At 40.6% G+C, this 23,933-nt stretch overlaps 2 protein-coding genes and 2 pseudogenes across 6 annotated transcripts; all 4 read right to left on the bottom strand.

Moving 5' to 3' along the window:
- Positions 1 to 757: 757 nt before the first annotated feature.
- LOC124261087 lies at positions 758 to 3,045 on the bottom strand (annotated as a pseudogene).
- A 1,275-nt stretch (positions 3,046 to 4,320) lies between these two features.
- On the bottom strand, positions 4,321 to 11,147 carry LOC124261088 (leukocyte elastase inhibitor-like). 5 transcript variants are annotated; one of them, XM_046695408.1, is made up of 3 exons: positions 10,853 to 11,143; positions 9,898 to 10,017; positions 4,321 to 6,344 (listed from the first exon to the last, which is right to left on the bottom strand). In XM_046695408.1, the coding sequence occupies exon 3, from the start codon at positions 6,316 to 6,318 to the stop codon at positions 5,044 to 5,046; it is 1,275 nt and encodes a 424-aa protein (XP_046551364.1). In that variant the 5' UTR covers positions 6,319 to 6,344; positions 9,898 to 10,017; positions 10,853 to 11,143; the 3' UTR covers positions 4,321 to 5,043. The 5 variants fall into 5 exon arrangements, with proteins under 5 accessions (XP_046551364.1, XP_046551363.1, XP_046551366.1 ...); XM_046695407.1 differs by having other exon boundaries at positions 10,788 to 10,873; XM_046695410.1 differs by lacking the exon at positions 9,898 to 10,017 and having other exon boundaries at positions 4,321 to 6,247; positions 10,853 to 11,147.
- On the bottom strand, positions 8,593 to 10,859 carry LOC124261090 (leukocyte elastase inhibitor-like). The gene is made up of 2 exons (XM_046695412.1): positions 10,772 to 10,859; positions 8,593 to 9,799 (listed from the first exon to the last, which is right to left on the bottom strand). Exons 1-2 carry the CDS (start codon positions 10,831 to 10,833, stop codon positions 8,593 to 8,595), a joined length of 1,269 nt encoding a protein of 422 aa, XP_046551368.1. The 5' UTR covers positions 10,834 to 10,859.
- An 850-nt stretch (positions 11,148 to 11,997) lies between the features above and the next one.
- Positions 11,998 to 23,406, bottom strand: LOC124261091 (annotated as a pseudogene).
- Positions 23,407 to 23,933: the final 527 nt, after the last annotated feature.

Raw genomic sequence — 23,933 nt, 5'->3', positions numbered from 1 at the left:
TCCAGCTCCAGGGGACAGTGGGGTAGCCTAGTGGGTAAAGCTTCCACTCATCATGCCGAGGGCCAGGGTTCGATTCCCCACATGGGTAATTTGTGTGAAGCCCATTTCTGGTGTCCCCCGCCATGATAATGCTGGAAACCAACTCACTTACTCATTCACTTACTCAAGGAATATCAGTGCAGTGAGTGAATGAGTGGATTTAAGTGAGTTTGAGTGAGTGAGTGTGATTGTGAGTGAGTTGGGTTTGTTATGCCATTTTTAACAATTTTCCGACAATATCACAGAGACATCAGACACGGGCTTCGCACGTTTTACCCATGAGAAGACTCAAACACTTTAAGCACAAGACTACCCAACTGACCTTGATGGCATTCCAGTACACTCTCTTGTTGTTCATCTACCGGTACTCACAAAATTCAGATAAATCACAGCAATAGCATAACTTACGTAAAACATCGAGTCAAATGTGGATTTCAGAAAATGAACATTGATTAATGTCAGCCGAGACTATTATCATGATTATCTCCAGACATCTTGCTCATGGAACATAATAGAATCTGGGATAGGCAAACCACTGACTGAAGCATGACCCAACAACACCGAACCCAGCAACACGGACACCCAATTCACTTCAGTCAACTTTAGGTCAAGCCGAGGTTACCTCCAAGTTTTTCTTCTCAAGCATCTTTGAAAATCCTAACAAACAGTTAAACCCGTGATAGAGTAAAACAAAATAATCATCACCTTTCAGTAAAGATGACTTTGTGAATATGCATTGAAAGATGCACTTTTTAATCTCGAATAAATTTATTTTCCATTGAACCATGCGTGAAGCAAATATACAGTTTTCTGTTGATATACATCTGTAGGGTTGTCATTATGTGGTAGCACATTGACCTGTGTAAAGTGCATACTTCACAGATCAGGTGAATCAAGTTGCATTAGAGAAGTTGTTGGATCAATGACCACATTCGGCAGTTTGACTCCTGACATTTTCTGGGTGTTCAGTCCCTCCCCACACTGAAGCACATGTAACACATGTGGTGGCTTCTAAGGCAAGTGGGTTTAATCAAAATAATCCTCTGTTCATTCTCACACAGGGGCGGTGGGATAGCCTAGTGGTTAAACCATTGGCTTGTCATGCCGAAGACCCTGGTTTGATTCCCCACATTACATTTGGTCCTCAACAACGGATATGGTGCTTAACATTACATATGTCCTCAACAATGGATATGGTCCTTAAATTTACATATGGCCCTCAACAGCGGATATGGTCTCTAACTATGGATATGGTCCTCAATGTCGGATATGGTGTTACACGTAAAGAATACCAATAACCATCAGTATCTACATCCCTACTGAACTCTTATACCTTCATCTAGGGAAACAATAACAATATACTAGCCTACTTCCGGAAACTGTCAGCAGCTCTTTGAATAGTTTCAGTCAAACAATCTACTTAATTAATGTTGATCTAATTCAGAATCATATCAACAGCTCTACAGTTCAGTTTTCTGTGAAACACCAGCTGAGCCTGCTGTGGGAGGACGAACAAGTCTGCCCATGAAGAGCACAACATCGGCTCGGTTGTCACGGATGAGGAACAGGAAGGGATGATCTGCCTTGAAAGGCTCAATTATAGGGAGCGATCTTGTCATGATCCTAACTGCTGTGGCTGCAGCAGCTTCACTTCCCTCCTCGTTCACTTCCAGGAAGGCCTTGTGGACCACCTTAGAGACATACAGGAGGCGACTTCCATCAATTCCGGACAGATCAGCTTTCTGCTCGTCAAAAGCATCAGACATTCCCAGCGACTTCAGGACTTCATTCATCTCAAAGCTTGATTCCAATACAAATCTGGGCATAGAGATGTCAACAGTAGTTTTGTGAACAACGCGTTTTAAGGCTTCCGTCAAAGATACATGATTCAGTTTGCTTTCCAGTTCTCCCAAACCATCATCCTTGTAAGGCAACAAGAAGAACATGCTAAGGTCCTCCTTTACATAAGGCAGTTCCAACACAGAACAGTTCAGTTCATCATTTAGGCCAAACCTGAACTTCTTCTCCATCCGCATCATATCAACTTGTACTGCCTCTCCAGGCTTCACCTTAAACATGCCCTTCTCTGTCCTTGTCGGATCAAATTTCTCTGCCCAGTTGCCTTTGAAGTATATGGCATTAACAAGGATCATAGCTGTGAGTGGATCGATTCCACCTGTGATCAGATCCTTTATCTTGCTGTTGGTCTCCGATTCCACCCATTGGTTGATCTTCTCCGCCTCTCCAGCTCCATTGCCCACAAAGTCAGACAGAACAGCCTGAGCACCATAATGCTTCTCTGTCTTCTGTAGAAATTCATCCAGAATCTTGGCCTTATCATTCACAAACAAGCGGTTGGCTGTTGTAAGTACGTAGTCTCCTGTGTTTTCAGAAGACGAGATAGTCTTCAAACCCTGGATGTACGGAGTCCTGGAGGTCAGTCCACTTCAGGACCTGGTTCATCTGAGCTGCTGTGTCCCCTCGAGCTCCCAGCTGGGTCATGGCCAGAGCTGCTGAGATGCTGAAGGGAGACAGAAACACATTGGAGTCCTTCAGTTCTAAGGCGACCTTCTTGTACAGGTCCAGACCAAACTGGGAATTGGCAGAAGCGACCTTCTTCACCAGGTCTGGGGTCTTCAGTCCAGTTCCACTTCCAGCCATGGTTCTGTAGAAGAAATCACACAAGACAAGTAATGTTCTGGTAACTTGAAAAGACAACAATTGTCTGATCAACATATTCTTCAGTTCTTTTTACAGATGAATGTGAGTGAGTTCATTTGAAGCTGAATTGGACAGCAAAGGATCAAGGCCTAACAAGCAAAGCTGAAGTCCATACTGTGACAGATCTTCTCAGTAAAGATGATTCTTCAGGATGTTTAGGAACTGGAAGGGGAAAATGGGGAGTATTTGAGAAAAGTCATACAGAAAGAGATGATAGAGAGGTATGAACCAAATCTACGATTGATAATTCAGTTAAGACACAGCAAGTTTTCGAAGGCATGCTTACTAATAATTGGGCAGTTACATGTCATTTTGTTTCCTGTTTTCCCATTTCTTGGACATAGATAAGAACATGACTATACCTGGACATGTTAGTGGTGCTGGGTATTGTTTAGTAGCACTCACAATCAGTTAAGATGGATCAAGAGTTTGGACAAGGAGAAGCAACAGTAGAAAATCCTTATCATTCTGTTTTTGTAGAAAACAAAATAAAATAGCTGAGCTATGAAAGTAGACTCAGCTAAAACCTTTTACACAAACATATATCCTTATGGTACTAAAATCTATTTTGCTTTTAGCTTCCCATTTGTTACATATCCATCCCCCAAATTCACTGTCAGAACCAAGGGATGGGGGATTTCCCGGAAGTGCCCTTTTCAGATACTACCAGTGATTTTGATAATATCTATCTGATATACTGTCCTTGTACTTCCATTCTCTTTCTCAAAATTCTGCATCCACTTCTGATATTTAAGATATTAATCAACTACTTGTGTAATCTTACTGAATTCAGTGCTCCAGATACGCTCCAGCGCTCCAGGGGACAGTGGGGTAGCCTAGTGGGTAAAGCTTCCACTCATCATGCCGAGGGCCAGGGTTCGATTCCCCACATGGGTAATTTGTGTGAAGCCCATTTCTGGTGTCCCCCGCCATGATATTGCTGGAAACCAACTCACTTACTCAAGGAATATCAGTGCAGTGAGTGAGTGAGTGAATTTAAGTGAGTTTGAGTGAGTGAGTGTGATTGTGAGTGAGTTGGGTTTTTTATTACACTTTTAATAATTTTCCGACAATATCACAGGGACATCAGACGCAGGCTTCGCACATTTTACCCATGAGAAGACTCAAACACTTTAACCACAAGACTACCCAACTGACCTTGATGACATTCCAGTACACTTTCTTGTTGTTCATCTATTCACAAAATTCAGATAAATTACATCAATAGCATAACTTACGAAAACCTCAAATGTGGATTTCAGAAAATGAACATTGATTAATGTCAGCCGAGATTATTATCATGATTATCTCCAGACATCTTGCTCATGGAACATAATAGAATCTGGGATAGGCAAACCACTGACTGAAGCATGACCCAACAACACCGAACCCAGCAACACGGACACCCAATTCTCTTCAGTCAACTTTAGGTCAAGCCGAGGTTACCTCCAAGTTTTTCTTCTCAAGCATCTTTGAAAATCCTAACAAACAGTTAAACCCGTGATAGAGTAAAACAAAATAATCATCACCTTTCAGTAAAGATGACATTGTGAATATGCATTGAAAGATGCACTTTTTAATCTCGAATAAATTTATTTTCCATTGAACCATACGTGAAGCAAATATACAGTTTTCTGTTGATATACATCTGTAGGGTTGTCATAATGTGGTAGCACATTGACCTGTGTAAAGTGCATACTTCACAGATCAGGTGAATCAAGTTGCATTAGAGGATTTATGGATCAATGACCACATTCGGCAGTTTGACTCCTGACATTTTCTGGGTGTTCAGTCCCTCCCCACACTGAAGCACATGTAACACATGTGGTGGCTTCTAAGGCAAGTGGGTTTAATCAAAATAATCCTCTGTTCATTCTCACACAGGGGCGGTGGGGTAGCCTAGTGGTTAAACCATTGGCTTGTCATGCCGAAGACCCTGGTTTGATTCCCCACATTACATTTGGTCCTCAACAACGGATATGGTGCTTAACATTACATATGTCCTCAACAATGGATATGGTCCTTAAATTTACATATGGCCCTCAACAACGGATATGGTCTCTAACTATGGATATGGTCCTCAATGTTGGATATGGTGTTACATGTAAAGAATACCAATAACCATCAGTATCTACATCCCTATTGAACTCTTGAACCTTCATCTATGGAAACAACAACAATATACTAGCCTACTTCTGGAAACTGTCAGAAGCTCTATGAATAGTTTCAGTCAAACAATCTACTTAATTAAAGTTGATCTAATTCACAATCATATCAACGGCTCTACAGTTCAGTTTTCTGTGAAACACCAGCTGAGCCTGCTGTGGGAGGACGAACAAGTCTGCCCATGAAGAGCACAACATCGGCTCGGTTGTCACGGATGAGGAACAGGAAGGGATGATCTGCCTTGAAAGGCTCAATTATAGGGAGCGAGTTGCTCATGAATATAACTGCTGTGGCCGCGGCAGCTTCACTTCCCTCCTCGTTGACTTCCAGGAAGGCCTTGTGGACCACCTTAGAGACATACAGGAGCCGGGTTCCATCAATCCCGGACAGATCGGCTTTCTGCTCATCAAAAGCATCAGACATTCCAAGTGACTTCAGGACTTCATTCATCTCAAAGCTTGATTCCAATACAAATCTGGGCATAGAGATGTTAACAGTAGTTTTGTGAACACGTTTTAAGGCTTCCATCAAAGATACATGATTCAGTTTGCTTTCCAGTTCACCCAAACCATCATCTTTGTCAGGCAACAAGAAGAACATGCTAAGGTCCTCCTTTACATAAGGCAGTTCCAACACAGAACAGTTCAGTTCATCATTTAGGCCAAACCTGAACTTCTTCTTCATCCGCATCATATCAACTTGTACTGTCTCTCCAGGCTTCACCTTAAATGTGCCCTTCTCTGTTCTTGTCGGATCAAATTTCTCTGCCCAGTTGCCTTTGAAGTATATGGCATTAACAAGGATCATAGCTGTGAGTGGATCGATTCCACCAGTGATCAGATCCTTTATCTTGCTGTTGGTCTCCGATTCCACCCATTGGTTGATCTTCTCAGCCTCTCCAGCTCCATTGCCCACAAAGTCAGACAGAACAGCCTGAGCACCATAATGCTTCTCTGTCTTCTGTAGAAATTCATCCAGAATCTTGGCCTTTTCATTCACAAACAAGCGGTTGGCTGTTGTAAGTACGTAGTCTTCCTGTGTTTTCAGAAGACGCAGATAGTATTCAAACCCTGGATGTACGGAGTCCTGGATGTCAGTCCACTTCAGGACCTGGTTCATCTGAGCTGCTGTGTCACCTCGAGCTCCCAGCTGGGTCATGGCCAGAGCTGCTGAGATGCTGAAGGGAGACAGAAACACATTGGAGTCCTTCAGGTCTAAGGCGACCTTCTTGTACAGGTCCAGACCAAACTGGGAATTGGCAGAAGCGACCTTCTTCACCAGGTCTGGGGTCTTCAGTCCAGTTCCACTTCCAGCCATGGTTCTGTAGAAGAAATCACACAAGACAAGTAATGTTCTGGTAACTTGAAAAGACAACAATTGTCTGATCAACATATTCTTCAGTTCTTTTACAGATGAATGTCAGTTCATTTGAAGCAGAATTGGACAGCAAAGGATCAAGGCCTAACAAGCAAAGCTGAAGTCCATACTGTGACAGATCTTCTCAGTAAAGATGATTCTTCAGGATGTTTAGGAACTGGAAGGGGAAAATGGGGAGTATTTGAGCAAAATCATACAGAAAGAGATGATAGAGAGGTATGAACCAAATCTACGATTGATAATTCAGTTAAGACACTGCAGGTTTTCAAAGGCTGGCTTACTAATAATTGGGCAGTTACATGTCATTTTTGTTTCCTTTTTTTCCCATTTCTTAGACATAGATAAGAACATGACTATACCTGGGCATGTTAGTGGTGCTGGGTATTGTTTGGTAGCACTCACAATCAGTTAAGATGGATCAAGAGTACGGAAAAGGAGAAGCAACAGTAGAAAATCTTTATCATTCTGTTTTTGTAGAAAACAAAATAAAATAGCTGAGCTATGAAAGTAGACTCAGCTAAAACCTTTTACACAAACATATATCCTCATGGTACTAAAATCTATTTTGCTTTTAGCTTCCCATTTGTGACATATCCATCCCCCAAATTCACTGTCAGAACCAAGGGGTGGGGGATTTCCCGGAAGTGCCCTTTTCAGATACTACTAATATCTATCTGATATACTGTCCTTGTACTTCCATTCTCTTTCTCAAAATTCTGCATCCACTTCTGATATTTAAGATATTAATCAACTACCTCATGTAATCTAACTGAATTCAGCGCCCAGATACGCCCAGCTCCAGGGGACTGTGGGGTAGCCTAGTGGGTAAAGCTTCCACTCATCATGCCGAGGGCCAGGGTTCGATTCCCCACATGGGTAATTTGTGTGAAGCCCATTTCTGGTGTCCCCCGCCATGATAATGCTGGAAACCAACTCACTTACTCATTCACTTACTCAAGGAATATCAGTGCAGTGAGTGAATGAGTGGATTTAAGTGAGTTTGAGTGAGTGAGTGTGATTGTGAGTGAGTTGGGTTTGTTATGCCATTTTTAACAATTTTCCGACAATATCACAGAGACATCAGACACGGGCTTCGCACGTTTTACCCATGAGAAGACTCAAACACTTTAAGCACAAGACTACCCAACTGACCTTGATGGCATTCCAGTACACTCTCTTGTTGTTCATCTACCGGTACTCACAAAATTCAGATAAATCACAGCAATAGCATAACTTACGTAAAACATTGAGTCAAATGTGGATTTCAGAAAATGAACATTGATTAATGTCAGCCGAGACTATTATCATGATTATCTCCAGACATCTTGCTCATGGAACATAATAGAATCTGGGATAGGCAAACCACTGACTGAAGCATGACCCAACAACACCGAACCAAGCAACACGGACACCCAATTCACTTCAGTCAACTTTAGGTCAAGCCGAGGTTACCTCCAAGTTTTTCTTCTCAAGCATCTTTGAAAATCCTAACAAACAGTTAAACCCGTGATAGAGTAAAACAAAATAATCATCACCTTTCAGTAAAGATGACTTTGTGAATATGCATTGAAAGATGCACTTTTTAATTTGAATAAATTTATTTTCCATTGAACCATAAGTGAAGCAAATATACAGTTTTCTGTTGATATACATCTGTAGGGTTGTCATTATGTGGTAGCACATTGACCTGTGTAAAGTGCATACTTCACAGATCAGGTGAATCAAGTTGCATTAGAGAAGTTGTTGGATCAATGACCACATTCGGCAGTTTGACTCCTGACATTTTCTGGGTGTTCAGTCCCTCCCCACACTGAAGCACATGTAACACATGTGGTGGCTTCTAAGGCAAGTGGGTTTAATCAAAATAATCCTCTGTTCATTCTCACACAGGGGCAGTGGGGTAGCCTAGTGGTTAAACCACTGGCTTGTCATGCCGAAGACCCTGGTTTGATTCCCCACATTACATTTGGTCCTCAACAACGGATATGGTGCTTAACATTACATATGTCCTCAACAATGGATATGGTCCTTAAATTTACATATGGCCCTCAACAACGGATATGGTCTCTAACTATGGATATGGTCCTCAATGTCGGATATGGTGTTACACGTAAAGAATACCAATAACCATCAGTATCTACATCCCTACTGAACTCTTGTACCTTCATCTGGGGAAACAATAACAATATACTAGCCTACTTCCGGAAACTGTCAGAAGCTCTTTGAATAGTTTCAGTCAAACAATCTACTTAATTAATGTTGATCTAATTCAGAATCATATCAACAGCTCTACAGTTCAGTTTTCTGTGAAACACCAGCTGAGCCTGCTGTGGGAGGACGAACAAGTCTGCCCATGAAGAGCACAACATCGGCTCGGTTGTCACGGATGAGGAACAGGAAGGGATGATCTGCCTTGAAAGGCTCAGTGATAGGGAGGGATAAAAACATGATCGTAACTGCTGTGGCTGCAGCAGCTTCACTTCCCTCCTCGTTCACTTCCAGGAAGGCCTTGTGGACCACCTGGGAGACGTACAGGAGCCGGGTTCCATCAATTCCGGACAGATCAGCTTTCTGCTTGTCAAAAGCATCAGACATTCCCAGCGACTTCAGGACTTCATTCATCTCAAAGCTTGATTCCAATACAAATCTGGGCATAGAGATGTCAACAGTAGTTTTGTGAACAACACGTTTTAAGGCTTCCGTCAAAGATACATGATTCAGTTTGCTTTCCAGTTCTCCCAAACCATCATCCTTGTAAGGCAACAAGAAGAACATGCTAAGGTCCTCCTTTACATAAGGCAGTTCCAACACAGAACAGTTCAGTTCATCATTTAGGCCAAACCTGAACTTCTTCTCCATCCGCATCATATCAACTTGTACCGTCTCTCCAGGCTTCACCTTAAACATGCCCTTCTCTGTCCTTGTCGGATCAAATTTCTCTGCCCAGTTGCCTTTGAAATATATGGCATTAACAAGGATCATAGCTGTGAGTGGATCGATTCCACCTGTGATCAGATCCTTTATCTTGCTGTTGGTCTCCGATTCCACCCATTGGTTGATCTTCTCCGCCTCTCCAGCTCCATTGCCCACAAAGTCAGACAGGACAGCCTGAGCACCATAATGCTTCTCTGTCTTCTGTAGAAATTCATCCAGAATCTTGGCCTTATCATTCACAAACAAGCGGTTGGCTGTTGTAAGTACGTAGTCTCCCTGTGTTTTCAGAAGACGCAGATAGTCTTCAAATCCTGGATGTACGGAGTCCTGGATGTCAGTCCACTTCAGGACCTGGTTCATCTGAGCTGCTGTGTCACCTCGAGCTCCCAGCTGGGTCATGGCCAGAGCTGCCGAGATGCTGAAGGGAGACAGAAACACATTGGAGTCCTTCAGTTCTAAGGCGACCTTCTTGTACAGGTCCAGACCAAACTGGGAATTGGCAGAAGCGACCTTCTTCACCAGGTCTGGGGTCTTCAGTCCACTTTCACTTCCAGCCATGGTTCTGTAGAAGAAATCACACAAGACTAATAACGTTCTGGTAACTTGAAAAGACAGCAAATTGTCTCATCAACATTCTCTTCAGTTCTTTTACAGATGGATGTCAGTGGGTTCATTTGAAGCAGAATTGGACAGCAAAGGATCAAGGCCTAACAAGCAAAGCTGAAGTCCGCACTGTGACAGATCTTCTCAGTAAAGATGATTCTTCAGGATGTTTAGGAACTGGAAGGGGAAAATGGGGAGTATTTGAGCCAAATGAATCAGAAAGACATGATAGCGAGGTATGAACCAAATCTATCATTTGATTATAGAGTTTAGACATCACTGATTTTCCAAGGCATACTTACTAGGAATTGGTCAGTTTCATTTTATTTCGAAACATTTTTCCATTTCTTGGACAGAAATTTGAACATGACTATACTCGGGCATGTTATTACCACTGGGAATTGTTTAGTAGTGCTCAGAATCAGTTAAGATAGATCAAGAGTATGGAAAAGAGTAACAGGAGAAAAGATAGACATTTTTATCATTCTGTTTTTAGTAAACAAAATATAATAGTTGAACTATGAAATTGAGTTAGTGAGTGAGTGAGTGAGTTGTTTTTTTAATGCTACTTTTAGCAATATTCCAGCAATATGATAGGGACACCTGACACGGCTTTGCACTTTTACCCATTAGAAGAACCAAACACTTTAACCCTCAGACTACCCAACTGACCACAATGACATTCGTGTACACATTCTTCTTGTTCATCTATTCACAAAATTCAGATGAATAGCATCAATGGCTCAACTTAGGAAAAGCATCTCAAGTAAAATCGGGATTTCTGAAAATGAACATTGATTAATCTCAGTCAAGAATACTATGTACAGACCTCTTGCTGGTTGCACAGAATAGACAAAGCACTGACTGAAGCATGACCCAACAAAACAAAACCCAGCAACATGGCCACACAGACCACTTTAGTCAGCCTTACTTCAAGCAGAGGTTACCTGCGACCTTGTCTTCCCATGCATCTTTGAGGACTCCAAATGTCATTAAAGTTTAAAATATTTACCTCATTTATTGGCCTGATCAAGTAACCTGCTCTCAAACCAGTTTAACCAGAAAATGTTGGTGTTTTGAATATCAATGTTTATTTTTAGCACATCAAACAGGTTTTGCTAGTTACTATTCAGAGTCATGGCTTGAAAGCAGCAGTACATTCTTGACAGTCTATTGTATCAGATCACTGACAAATAACATGAAGATACTTCAACACAGAGTACAGAAAACGTCTGTAACAGCAAATGCAATGTGTGGGTGGGCTCTAACCCCCTGCAATATGACATGACCTGCTTTAAATATTATTATTATACTGACATTTGTTTTCCCTCGATCATTGGATGTCCATCACAACGGCACATCATATTTTCAATCTCAACTCCCTGGGGATCATACAACTCTTGCTGCCTTCTAGGCGCACCAAGTTAATGTGGCTTTCCCATCCTTACGAGGCACAAAAGGCAGAACATGACCTTGAGCCATGTCGTCTTGGTAGCATGTGACTTGAGTAATGCATGTGTACTTTCTTCTGACAGCCTGTTAAACTGTGCACAACCATCTGAGCTGTTTAGCAAATTGGTCTTTAGCAAGCCATGCTTGACGTAGTGGCGACTAACGTTGCCGGGTGGTCAGGCTCACTGATTGTAGATCGATGCTCATGCTGTTGCTCACTGGTTTGTCTGGTCCAGACTTGATTATTTACAGACCGCAGCCATTTAGCTGGAATATTGCTGAGTGCCACCAACCAACCAACCAATCTTAGGCAAGTGGGTCTGATCAAAACAATCCTCTGTTCATATTGACATAAGGGGCGGTGGGGTAGCATAGTGGTTAAAGCGTTAGCTCGTCATGCTAAAGACCCCGGGTTCGATTCCCTACATGGGTACAATGTGTGAAGCCCATTGCTGGTGTCCCCTGCCGTGATATTGCTGGAATATTGCTAAAGGCAGCATAAAACCATGCTCACTCACTCATATTGACATAAACAGGTACCCGGTAGGATGAGATGTGATTTCTATCCCCTCACAGGCAGCTTGGTATCAAGATATGTATGGTATGACATCCCCAGCAATAAGCCAAATTCTGTGTCACAGTCGGGCAAGGTAAGGTTTGTGTAAACAGCATCTGAGGTTCAGGAACACAGAGGAATGGCAAGTGTGAACTGACCCTTTGACCTGGGTAATTTTAATGTGCAGCTTTAACCATGTTTCTCAATGCAAATGTAGTACAATATATAGGATCTTATTGTTAATTATGACATTGGTATTCATCGTCATTATCATAATTCCATAGGAACTAACAGACCCAGAAACGACTGTTTGAAGACAATTATCAGATTTCCAGACTGTCAATAAGCCACGGATCAGCGCCAATTTTAAACCATGCTTCCTCAATACGAGGAATTTCAAATGCTGCTTTCAATACAAGGATGAGAAGTTGATATGCATTCCCAGTTCTCCAAACCTTTTGACTTCCTATCAACACAAAATGCCCCTTAATACCATAAGGAATGATCACAGTTTAAATTAAAACAAAGTTAGTCAAAGATTGGTCATCTGCATTCATAATGACAGCCTATGATATTGAACAGAAGCCCTCCAATAGGTTTCAACTAATATTCAGTTGTATGAATAGTTTCAGTCAAACAATCTACTTCATTAAATCAATGGAGAGAGTCAAAATAACAGTAACATTGATCTGTAACAGAATCATATCAACAGCTCTACAGTTCAGATTTCTGTGAAACACCAGCTGAGCCTGCTGTCGGAGGACGAAAAAGTCTGCCCATGAAAAGCACAACATCGGCTCGGTTGTCACGGATGAGGAACAGGAAGGGATGATCTGCCTTGAAAGGCTCAATAATAGGCCGGGATCTTTTCTTGATCGTAACTGCTGTGGCCGCGGCAGCTTCACTTCCCTCCTCGTTCACTTCCAGGAAGGCCTTGTGGACCACCTGGGAGACGTACAGGAGCCGGGTTCCATCAATTCCGGACAGATCGGCTTTCTGCTTGTCAAAAGCATCAGACATTCCAAGTGACTTCAGGACTTCATTCAGCTCAAAACTTGATTCCAATACAAATCTGGGCATAGAGATGTCAACAGTAGTTTTGTGAACACGCGTTTTAAGGCTTCCGTCAAAGATTCATGATTCAGTTTGCTTTCCAGTTCTCCCAAACCATCATCCTTGTAAGGCAACAAGAAAAACATGCTAAGGTCCTCCTTTACATAAGGCAGTTCCAACACAGAACAGTTCAGTTCATCATTTAGGCCAAACTTGAACTTCTTCTTCATCCGCATCATATCAACTTGTACCGTCTCTCCAGGCTTCACCTTAAATGTGCCCTTCTCTGTCCTTGTCGGATCAAATTTCTCTGCCCAGTTGCCTTTGAAGTATATGGCATTAACAAGGATCATAGCTGTCAGTGGATCGATTCCACCGGTGATCAGATCCTTTATCTTGCTGTTGGTCTCCGATTCCACCCATTGGTTGATCTTCTCCGCCTCTCCAGCTCCATTGCCCACAAAGTCAGATAGAACAGCCTGAGCACCATAATGCTTTTTGTCTTCTGTAGAAATTCATCCAGAATCTTGGCCTTATCATTCACAAACAAGCGGTTGGCTGTTGTAAGTACGTAGTCTCCATGTGTTTTCAGAAGACGCAGATAGTCTTCAAACCCTGGATGTACAGAGTCCTGGAGGTCAGTCCACTTCAGGACCTGGTTCATCTGAGCTGCTGTGTCACCTCGAGCTCCCAGCTGGGTCATGGCCAGAGCTGCCGAGATGCTGAAGGGAGACAGAAACACATTGGAATCCTTCAGGTCTGAGGCGACTTTCTTGTACAGGTCCAGACCAAACTGGGAGTTGGCAGAAGCGACCTTCTTCACCAGGTCTGGGGTTTTCAATCCAGGTCCACTTCCAGCCATGGCTCTGTTGAAGAAATCACACAAGACAAGTAATGTTCTGGTAACTTGAAAAGACAACAATTGTCTGATCAACATTTCCTTCAGTTCTTTTACAGATGGATGTCAGTGGTTCATTTGAAGCAGAATTGGACAGAAAAGGAGTGAGTGAGTGAGTCTAGTTTTACGCCACTTTTAGCAATATTCCAGCAATATCACGGTGGGGGGCACCAGAAACTGGCTTCACACATTGTGCCGATGTGGGGAATCGAACTCAGGTCCTCGGTGTAACGAGCGAACGCCTTTACCACAAGGCTACCCCACTGCCCCGACAGCCAACATGGCCAAAGAACAAGGCCTAACAAACAAAGCTGAAGTCCGCACTGTGACAGATCTTCTCAGTAAAGATGATTCTTCTGGATGTTAGGGAACTGGAAGCGGAATATAGGGAGTATTTGAACCAAATGATACAGAAGGACATGATAGAGAGGTATGAACCAAATCTATTATTTGATTATAGAGTTTAGACATCACTGATTTTCCAAGGCATACTTACTAGGAATTGGTCAGTTTCATTTCATTTCGAAACATTTATCCATTTCTTGGACAGAAATTTGAACATGACTTTACTTGGGCATTTTAGTACCGCTGGGAACAGTTTAGTAGCACTCGGAATAAGTTAAGATAGATCAGACATGATAGCGAGATATGAACCAAATCTACGATTGAGAATTCAGTTCAGACATTGCTGATTTTCCCAGGCATGCTTAGTACGAATTTGGCAGTTTCATTTCACATCAAACATTTTTCCATTTCCTGTACAGAGATAAGAACATGACTACCTTGGCATGTTAGTAGCACTGGAAATCGGTTAAATTTGATCAAGAGTATGGAAAAGAGTTACAGGAGAAAAGATACAAAGTTTATTCATCCTGTTTTTGTAGAAAACAAAATATAATAGTTGAAATATGAAAGTAGATCTGCTAAACACTGAAACACAAACATATCTCCTCATGGCATTGAAATTTGTTTTGTTTTAGTGAGATGTGTGTGTGTTTATTCAGTAAGGGGGCCACCGGGCCTTTATACTCATACATGTCAGAAGGATTCAAGATATGACATGAAGCGCCATAAAAGTGACGGAATGAACATAGAGGTATAATTGTACAGAGATGTGAACACAAGATCAGCAGGATCCAAAATATTTCTTTCTTTTTTTCATAGCTAAAAATATATATTTAGCAAGGTTGTTTATAACAATATTATTTTGAGAAGTAAACAGTAGAGCTAGCTTGTTTTCAGAAGGATATACATGATAAAAACGTGGTATGAGAGATGCTCTCAGAATAGAATGGACATTCAAGGCAAAAATGGTATTCTGATTCGATCATAGGAATAACACACAAGGAACACAACCGTTCGTTGCGTGCAAGATTTAAACGTCTTCCATGTTCAATCATTAACATATGATTTGAACAGCAAAATCTACAAAGGGCAATACAATATACCTTCACATTAACAGCACTAATGTAATATTCTTCTGACACAGTCATTTTCATCCGTCTGAAAAAGTCTAGTTTAGTATATTTTTCAAGATCTGAAGCCCACATTTGAAGATCAAAATATCGATACACCTCTGCTTAAATTGCATGAGGAAATAGTTTACATTTGTAATTTGTTGATCAACCCAAACATTTCCAAAACCATAGCTGAAGAGAAGTTTCTTAACTCTCAAAGCCCAACAATCACGATTCTTTTCAGCTAAACAATACTGATATTTATATACTTTATACAAAATTATAATCTCATCTTGACTTATTAACCTGGTCCAGTATTTCACAATTTTATAGTAGATATTAACCTTCAAAGAATAGCGACCTATTTCACCATGTTCAATGATGTTTGGAGTAGTAATAGGTAGGTGCAGTATTTGCTTACAAAACTTGTCATGAATATTTTGTATATTTGGTGAGGGATGAAAACCCCAAACTTTGGAACCATACATCAAGATTGGAAGAATTTTAACATCAAATATATGTAATAAGACTTTCAGTGGTAAATTTGTAAAGTTTTTCATAGAGGACCTGACAATAGACAGTACTTTCCAGGATTGTTCTGCTAACATTTTTGGGGTTTGATACCAATTTCCAGAGCAAGAGAAATGGACGCTGAGATATTTATATGATGAGACTTTCTCTAAAGGGGTTCCATTTAAAAAGAATTTTTCATATTTCCTCAGTCTACCTGCTTTTCTAAAAACAATAATTTTAGTCTTATCAATGTTTATTTTAAGTTTCCATTTATTGCAATACGTGCTTAACTTATCAATTCTCTTCTGCAGCCCTAGAACTGTGCCATCAAATAGAACAATGTCATCGGCGAACAGCAGAATAAACAGTTCAATAAAATGTAAATCGATACACCTCTGATTATCAGCAGACAAATATTCAACTAGATCATTGATAAAAAAAGGAGAACAAAAATGGAGATAGGTGACATCCTTGGCGTACTCCATACATGCATTCAAAGAAAGAGGTATAACCTGTTTTAAGTGAGACACATGACTTTACATTTTGGTACATATTTTTAAGCAAAGAGAACGTCCTTCCTTTCACATTTCCAAGCCACAGCTTGTAAAGTAAACTATTTCTGTCAACAGAATCGAACGCAGCCTTTAAATCGACAAAAGCACAGTACAGCTGTCCCTTATATAATGATAAGTATTTATTAACGACTGTATGAAGAATAAAAATATTATCAGCTGTTTGGAAACCATGTCTAAAACAAGCTTGCTCTGGGGTGAAAAATTCTTCTTGCTGAGCCCATGCATACAACCTGATATTAATGACTTTAGCAAATATCTTTCCTGAAACTTCCAAAAGTGTAATCGGTCTATAGTTAGAAGGTATATTTACACTGCCCTTTTTATGCAGAGGAATAGTAACACCTAGAGTCCAGGCTGACGGGTATACCCCTGAAGATAGTATGGCATTAAACAGAAACTGCAACATTTGGAAGCAACTGATTGGAGCATGTTTGAAGAACTCTATACTTATCCCACTAAAACCCGGCGCTTTACCTAACTGCATACTCTCTACAGCGTCGACAACTTCCTGCATGGATATTTTCCTACCAAGATATTCCTGATCTACAGTAGGGGTAATGAGATCAACATCGATAGAATCTATTAACGTTTGAAATAGTTCATAAAACTCTGCCTCAACATTTGACGTGCAAACACCTCTAAACAACGTTTCAAAATAATCAACCGACTCGGAAGCTTTAATCTTGTTAAATTTAAAGCCACGTTTCTGGTTAACGATTGTCCAAAATGATTTATTATCACATTTAGTCAATGTGGATTTCAGAAAATGAACATTGATTAATCCCAGTCGGGAATATTATTTTAAGACATCTCGCTGGTTGCACACTTTAGTCAGCTTTACACCAATTTGGGGTTACTGCGACCTTGATTGTATAGACAGATACTCATGCTGTTGATCACTGGATTGTGTGGTCCAGACTCGATTATTTACAGATTGACACCATATAGCTGGAATAATGCTTAGTGCAGTGTTAAATGACAAACAAAACCTGCGACCTTGTGCTCCTAAGCATCCCTGGGTAGTCCAGGCGTAAAGAGTGAGTGAATTTAGTTTTATGCCACACTCAGAAATTGTCCAGCTATATGGCAGGTGTTTGTTAATAATCCATGCAAAAAACATGTCACAACTCACCAGTCATGTGAAATATTTTCAGAGATTATTGGCATACTTGCTCAAAAATATGTCTCCGATATTTATTGATAATCAATCGATATTTAGTTAATGATTATCAATGTTTATAACTAAAATGGATAGAATTGTCATTAAAACGCCCTCACGTTATCAGATAATGTGCAGGCCACTGTAACTTGATAATGCCCCCAAAGTCATAAGGAGCTCAGCTTGGATTCAATATTAACGATATCTCTGACTCACATTCGTCACAGGTACCTGTGCCATTACGCACTTTCTTGTCGGTTGTCAACCTTAACAATTGTACCATAAATTACAACATGCATCAATGAAAACATCGACTGGAACTCTAACGTTGTTGAGCCTTGAAAAAAAATTGGCGGCTGGTAGTATGGGCAAAGGTCAAGGTCGAATGTCGTCACTCTCAACAGTGATGTCATCTGTTTTGTTCTATGACGTTTCTATATTTGTAAAAAGTGTGTCAGTGACTTCCGTCGTTTGTTGTTAGCAGCAAATGCTTCAAAACCAATACCATTGTTTGTTTTTAAATTTATCCATTTTAGCTACCACTAATTTCTGTTTTAGTCAAACTTGTTGCCATGGAAACGCCAAAAATATTTTATTCAGAATTCCAAAACTACCAAAAGGCACCAGTACACCACCAGACCAATCTATGTGCCAAGTTTGGTGAAGAAATAGTGAACGGTTTTAGAGTTCTGCTCCAGAAAAGAGCACTACCACCAATTTCAGTCTAAGTCGAACTTGTTGCCATGGAAATGCCAAAAATATTTTATTCAGAATTCTTAAACTACCAAAAGGCACCAGTACTCCACCAGATCTATCTATGTGCCAAGTTTGGGGAAGAAATATTGAACGGTTTAGAGTTCTGCTCCGGAAAAGACAAATGTGGACGGACGGACGGATGGACGGACAGACGGACTCCATTTCAATACCCCCTGCAAAACGAGTTGCGGGGGATAATAATGGCAAAGCTATTTTTCAGGGCATTATCATTTGCAGAAGCCCTATGTCTTTTCAACGGCAGTTAATGAAAGACATTCAGGGCTATTGCAAACGATAATGCCCTGAAAAATAACATTGCCCTTATATCATGATCTTTATCAACAGCCATCCCTAGGTGGTACAGTCAATATTCTACACAAGCATTACTTTTATTTCAGTGCAGCTCCCTTCAAGGTCATTTGGGCGGTTAGCAAACATCTACACTGCCTGCTGTGTACTGCGTTCAGTACACCTGTACTGGGTGGTGCTGATTCTAATTCTTTTCCTTGTATACATAAGGATTGTCAGTAGTCCTACCTTAAATAGTCTTTATAAAACAGAGCAGACAATACCACTGTAGCTCAAGTGTATAGAATCGACAAAAAATAGTTGTTGCTTCCCTGTACAAAATTCATGTCAAGAAATTTAAAGTTCACTTAATTTAAGTGAGTCAGTGAGCATGGTGTTATGCCGCTTTCAGCAATATTCCAGCAATGTCACAGCGGGGGACTCAAGAAATGGGCTTCACACATTGTACCCATGTGGGGAACCCGGGTCTCAAGACCGAGTCAAGTGTGTCAAGCAACACCTTAACCATTAAGCCACTCTACCGTCCCTACCTTTCTTCACACATGAGAGCATGTTATATATATTAGTGGCGAACTGAAGCGAAAGGCTTTTTCTTTTCATTAAAGGTCACATGCAACCAAAAAATCAAACATAATTAAAACACAATTATCACTTCTTCATGACATATAATATGCATTGCTCATTATGAAAAAACAAATAAACAAAATTATAAGCGTATAATCGCAAATCAAAAGTGCAATATTTTGTACTTGGGTTTACCTCCCTCGAAACGAAGCAGCCGGGATACCGAACCCAGTCAGAGCGGGTGGGTGTGCACTCAAGTGTAACGGCTGGTTCATTTGCAGATGCCGCCCTCATGCACGGCTCATTGTGTGTGTATATATAGAGATGTTGGGTTTTGTAAATACATGCTCATTTTTTGTGTATAACATTTTGCAATCAACAGACATCATAACATGTCATGTGTTCAAGTATCACACCTGCCTGTCTGTGTAATTACATAATGTGACAGAGACCGAACTCGGGCCATAAATCAATGCGTTTTGTTTATGGTGTATAGCCTGATTGGTGTTCAAAAGCATGTGGTCAGTGATCGCAGTTGTGTATTGAATATTGTCATTAGCAGACAGGCAGGCAGACACACAGGTGTCAATAAAACCAGACATTGAGTTTTGTCTGTGACAACAACATATCTATATCACAGTTAGAAATTCTGTCAACGCTAAATAATGACATTGCTTTGAAGTATCGAACTGAGAAAGTGACTCGGTAAGAAGAACGTGTGGTGAAATAGACTGTAATGGTAGGGTTATTTTTTTAGTAGAAAGCAGGATTGTTTTAGGGAGGGGACAGGTTAAACATAAGGTGGGCTAAAAATAACACTAGGCTTAGCCTTCAGTGGGCTGGTCCATTTAGCTCTTGAGGGGTGAGGACCCGCTAGGCAAGTGCCTAGTATGCATCTTCCCCATTATGCAATGGGATGTGCCAGTGCATGTGCATCTCATGAGCAGAGGGATCAGTCCACTGAACTTTTCTTTTGTAGGCATTTATTGGGTAATTTTAAGAGCATGGTTTTGATTGGGTAAGATTTAAAGGTTGGGGGTATAAGAGAGCAGATTATTTTTTTCTCTGGACTCTGGGGTCTTACAGAGACAAGAAAGGTGAGGAATTCACTGTTGTTTCTGTAGACTGGGCAAACAGAGTTTTAAGTTTCTTAAGTTTTGGTTAGATAATGTTAGGTAGTTAATTTTTGTTGTATTTTATAGGGAACAATATTTAGGGGAATTAAGTTGGGATAAGGGGCAATAGTTTAGGTATATTTTATAGGGTTTTCATTTTTTTTTACAGGATCCTTGTAGGCTTTATTATCTTTGTTGTTTGATTAACTTATTTTATTGTTGATTTTATGATATATTAGTTAAGTATAAAATAAATTTATTTGATTTTAAAAATCTTGTGTTTGGTAATTATTATGACTTTAAACCCTTGAATCCTGCGGACCTGAGGACCGGAAACAGCATCCTCCTGTTACAAGACAAATGAAATTATATAAACAGTTTATTTACTGTCATAACATATAAAAAGCTCGCGCCTGTGAGATATCAACAAAACATTAGGAAAATAGCTAACACAAAAGCCTTCACCGAGTATTCACCAGACAGCCCGCTTCCAAGTTGTGCGAACCTATTTCACTGCGCACATGCTATGAGCGCAGCCCAGCTGTTGAAACCCAATTTCCCCCGAAATTTTCGGGGGAAAATTAGTGAATCGTTTGAACTCCGATTTCGCGCGTTTTTTTCATCGCGTTATTTTTCAACTTTATAACTTGAATTTGCATTTTTGATGATTTGTTTCGGTACATCCATACCGAAAGGTATCAGAATCTGCAAAGTTGTGTTTTACGTGACCTTGAAGTTACAAAAGACTAATTTCCACCTTGATTAGTTCAGAAGTTTATCGAAGTCTAGATTGCATATCCTAGGTCATATGAAGTCAATGAATCTCCTACCTTGAGTTCCTAACAGCTGCCTCGATAGCCAAGTACATTGTCTATTTGGTTTTTTTCACCTGTTTAGTTTTGGAAGAGTCTACACATTTAGAAAAACTATTTCTTGGGTAGTTATCCTCCACTTTAAGCCATCAAAGCTCAACAGAAGGCCAGGGATACGGTCGCTTTAATCATGTTGATGGGTAAAATGATATTTCCATGCACCTGGCCTGTTTCAGTTGTGGTAGCAGATCTATAAAACCTTTGCAAACAACATGTAACACACACTGAAAGCTTGCATTAGACCTGTCTGTTTCTGTTTCAAAATCAGTCTGTTTCTTAACAAACGAGAAAGGTCTGGTCATGGGTACACACGAATACGTACATACACCTAGTAACGGGTATAGTAACGTGCAGTATCATTGGATAAAATACTCTTACAATGTGTCGCAGTTCACCCAGCTGCAAATGGGTACCTTGTGAGGATGAGGCTGTGTGATAACTCGCTGTGCCTAACTCCCCAGGGAGTTGAGATGGTTAAAAAAGAATGCCAGAAAAAAGACATCTGCGGATCAAGGGAACACTCCAACACCTTGGGCATCTACTAGTTGTGTGGGTATGTGTGCTATATAAATATCCTATAATAATGTGATAAGTTAATCTGTCCACATTATTTTCCCTATTGCCTAGCCTTCCCTGCAATGTCCAAAGCTCTGATTGAAGCAAGTCTAGATTTCCCCAGGTTCATGCAGAATCTCCTATCTCACTGGGGTCCTTTTCAGTTTAAATGGGTATATTTGTAACTATCAACATTATATACATTCAGAGACTAAGCGTTAGTCCAGTGATAAGGCTACAACCACAATGGCGAAACTTAAGCAGGAACTTCTCTCAAAGCATAAGTCGTGCAGAGCCGAGTAAGTTCAGGGTTTCACCTGCTGTTCACAAATGATCCTTCCTAATGGTCAACACGCTGTCCCTCTACACTGTAACGTCGCTGTACTTCCACTTTCAGTAGAAACCAATATGCTTGTTTCTCATAAAACGCAATAAAATGCATCCCAGGTACAACAGCTCCGATCAAGAAAAAGGCCCAATGAAGACTGGACTCAACCTAGGTTACGTTTCTGATTTTGGCAAGGGTACATCTCTGTAGTCCCACTGACACAAATAATTAATGTTACAAGTGCTTGGATTTTTAAAAAAAAACTATGGCTATATGTCAATCATGAAAATTATCAAAAGTGCATATTTCATGTTATATATTTCAGGTTTTCACTTCTTGCCAGGAAAAATTATAAAAGATCAGTGTGCCACTTGTTCATGGTTTTCAAGCTTATAGATATTGAAATTCGGTTCAATAATGTACACCACAGACTTCTTGGAATATGTGGTAAATAAAATTCTCAGAACTACTGCCGTGATTCATGGGAAAATGGTCATCAATGTCATCAGCCTGGGGGTTGGGGGATCAGAGGGTTCCAATAACTCCTCCCATCCTCCCTTGTGAAAATGACAAAAGACCACATTAAAAATGATTTGCATTGGTGGAGCCAATCTTGAAAATTCATGGATCCGCTTGGATCCCACAGTTTCATACTGACAGTCACCATGACACAATGTAGACACAAGAAAATCCATGCATCTACGATCAGCTTACATTAACAGGAAGGTAAAACACCAGTTCGACTGCCGACATGAACAGACGACATGAACAGTATCACTGATCGTGGGTGGCTACATATCGTGTTGGAAAGCGAGGATTTTCAGCTATCAGTCTATCACTAGCTGATAAGATATGGTGACCACCAGTGACCTGTACTCGTAGTGACCATGTCATTTTTGAAGGCTCGCCGCTAAATTCAGCGTGACAATCCCGTTGTCGTAGCACCATGGCATGATCTAACGTCGTGTAACGAATTCATTTCGACATTGAGTATTTCAGCGTCTAATAGATTAAATACGGTACATTGTACAGTTGTGATCAACTCTCGATCGGACGAGGCCACCAGAACAGTATACCAGAACGGTATAACCTTTCTCACTGCCATTACAAAATGTGGAGACAAAATGTATAAGTCTGTCTCACCGTTTGCTGTCAATGTTGATAATGATACTTCCTGGTTCGGTCTTCCACTGACTGTCTTCCTCTGACACTGACACGTCTAGTACATCCGAGATCTGTGCTGAAGATGGGCGAGACTGTACGTGAACAACCAACACGTGACGTATTGTAACTATGTAAACATCAGGACGGATGTATCCCTTTGATAACAATGTACATCGGAACCTTGTGCCTATCACAAGACTTGAGCACCTGATTCTCCCTTTGAGCGCAAAGTACACGAAACGCCAGTTTTGTTGTCAATTGAACTACACAACACAAGACCAAACAAGCACCTGTCGAAAATGGTTTAGACAAACGTGATCACATTTATTTCGGTGTTCAAGGATTTGATTTGGATCACAATGGTTTAAGGGTTTTTATTAAAATATCACTCCAACTGATATTACTCAAAGATTCATCTTCCCATTTTTCAATGATTTATAACATATTGATAACAGTTCATTTCACAACTTGGACATAGACCAATGCAGTACTTGTCAATGATAACTACGATGGATGTTTTTCAGATTTTCGTCAACATTTCAATCATATACGGACATATTTAATCACTACATGGTTAGTGTCGTGTTTTTATGCATAGTCGTCAAAATAACGAGAAATTAAAATTTATCATCCCAAACTGTGTTCCACAGGGGATATTGCTTCCTATGTGAGATCATACGATGACAGTAGATTTTGTACAATGCCCTGGCAATGCTATGACGTCATGAACTTGATGCCGTCACACTGCTATGACATCGCTGCACTGC

Source organism: Haliotis rubra, unplaced genomic scaffold, assembly GCF_003918875.1.
Source record: "Haliotis rubra isolate DU_JTF1 unplaced genomic scaffold, ASM391887v1 Scf789, whole genome shotgun sequence".
NCBI classification, from domain to species: Eukaryota; Metazoa; Mollusca; class Gastropoda; order Lepetellida; family Haliotidae; genus Haliotis; species Haliotis rubra.
This window is presented reverse-complemented; position numbering and strand designations above follow the sequence as displayed.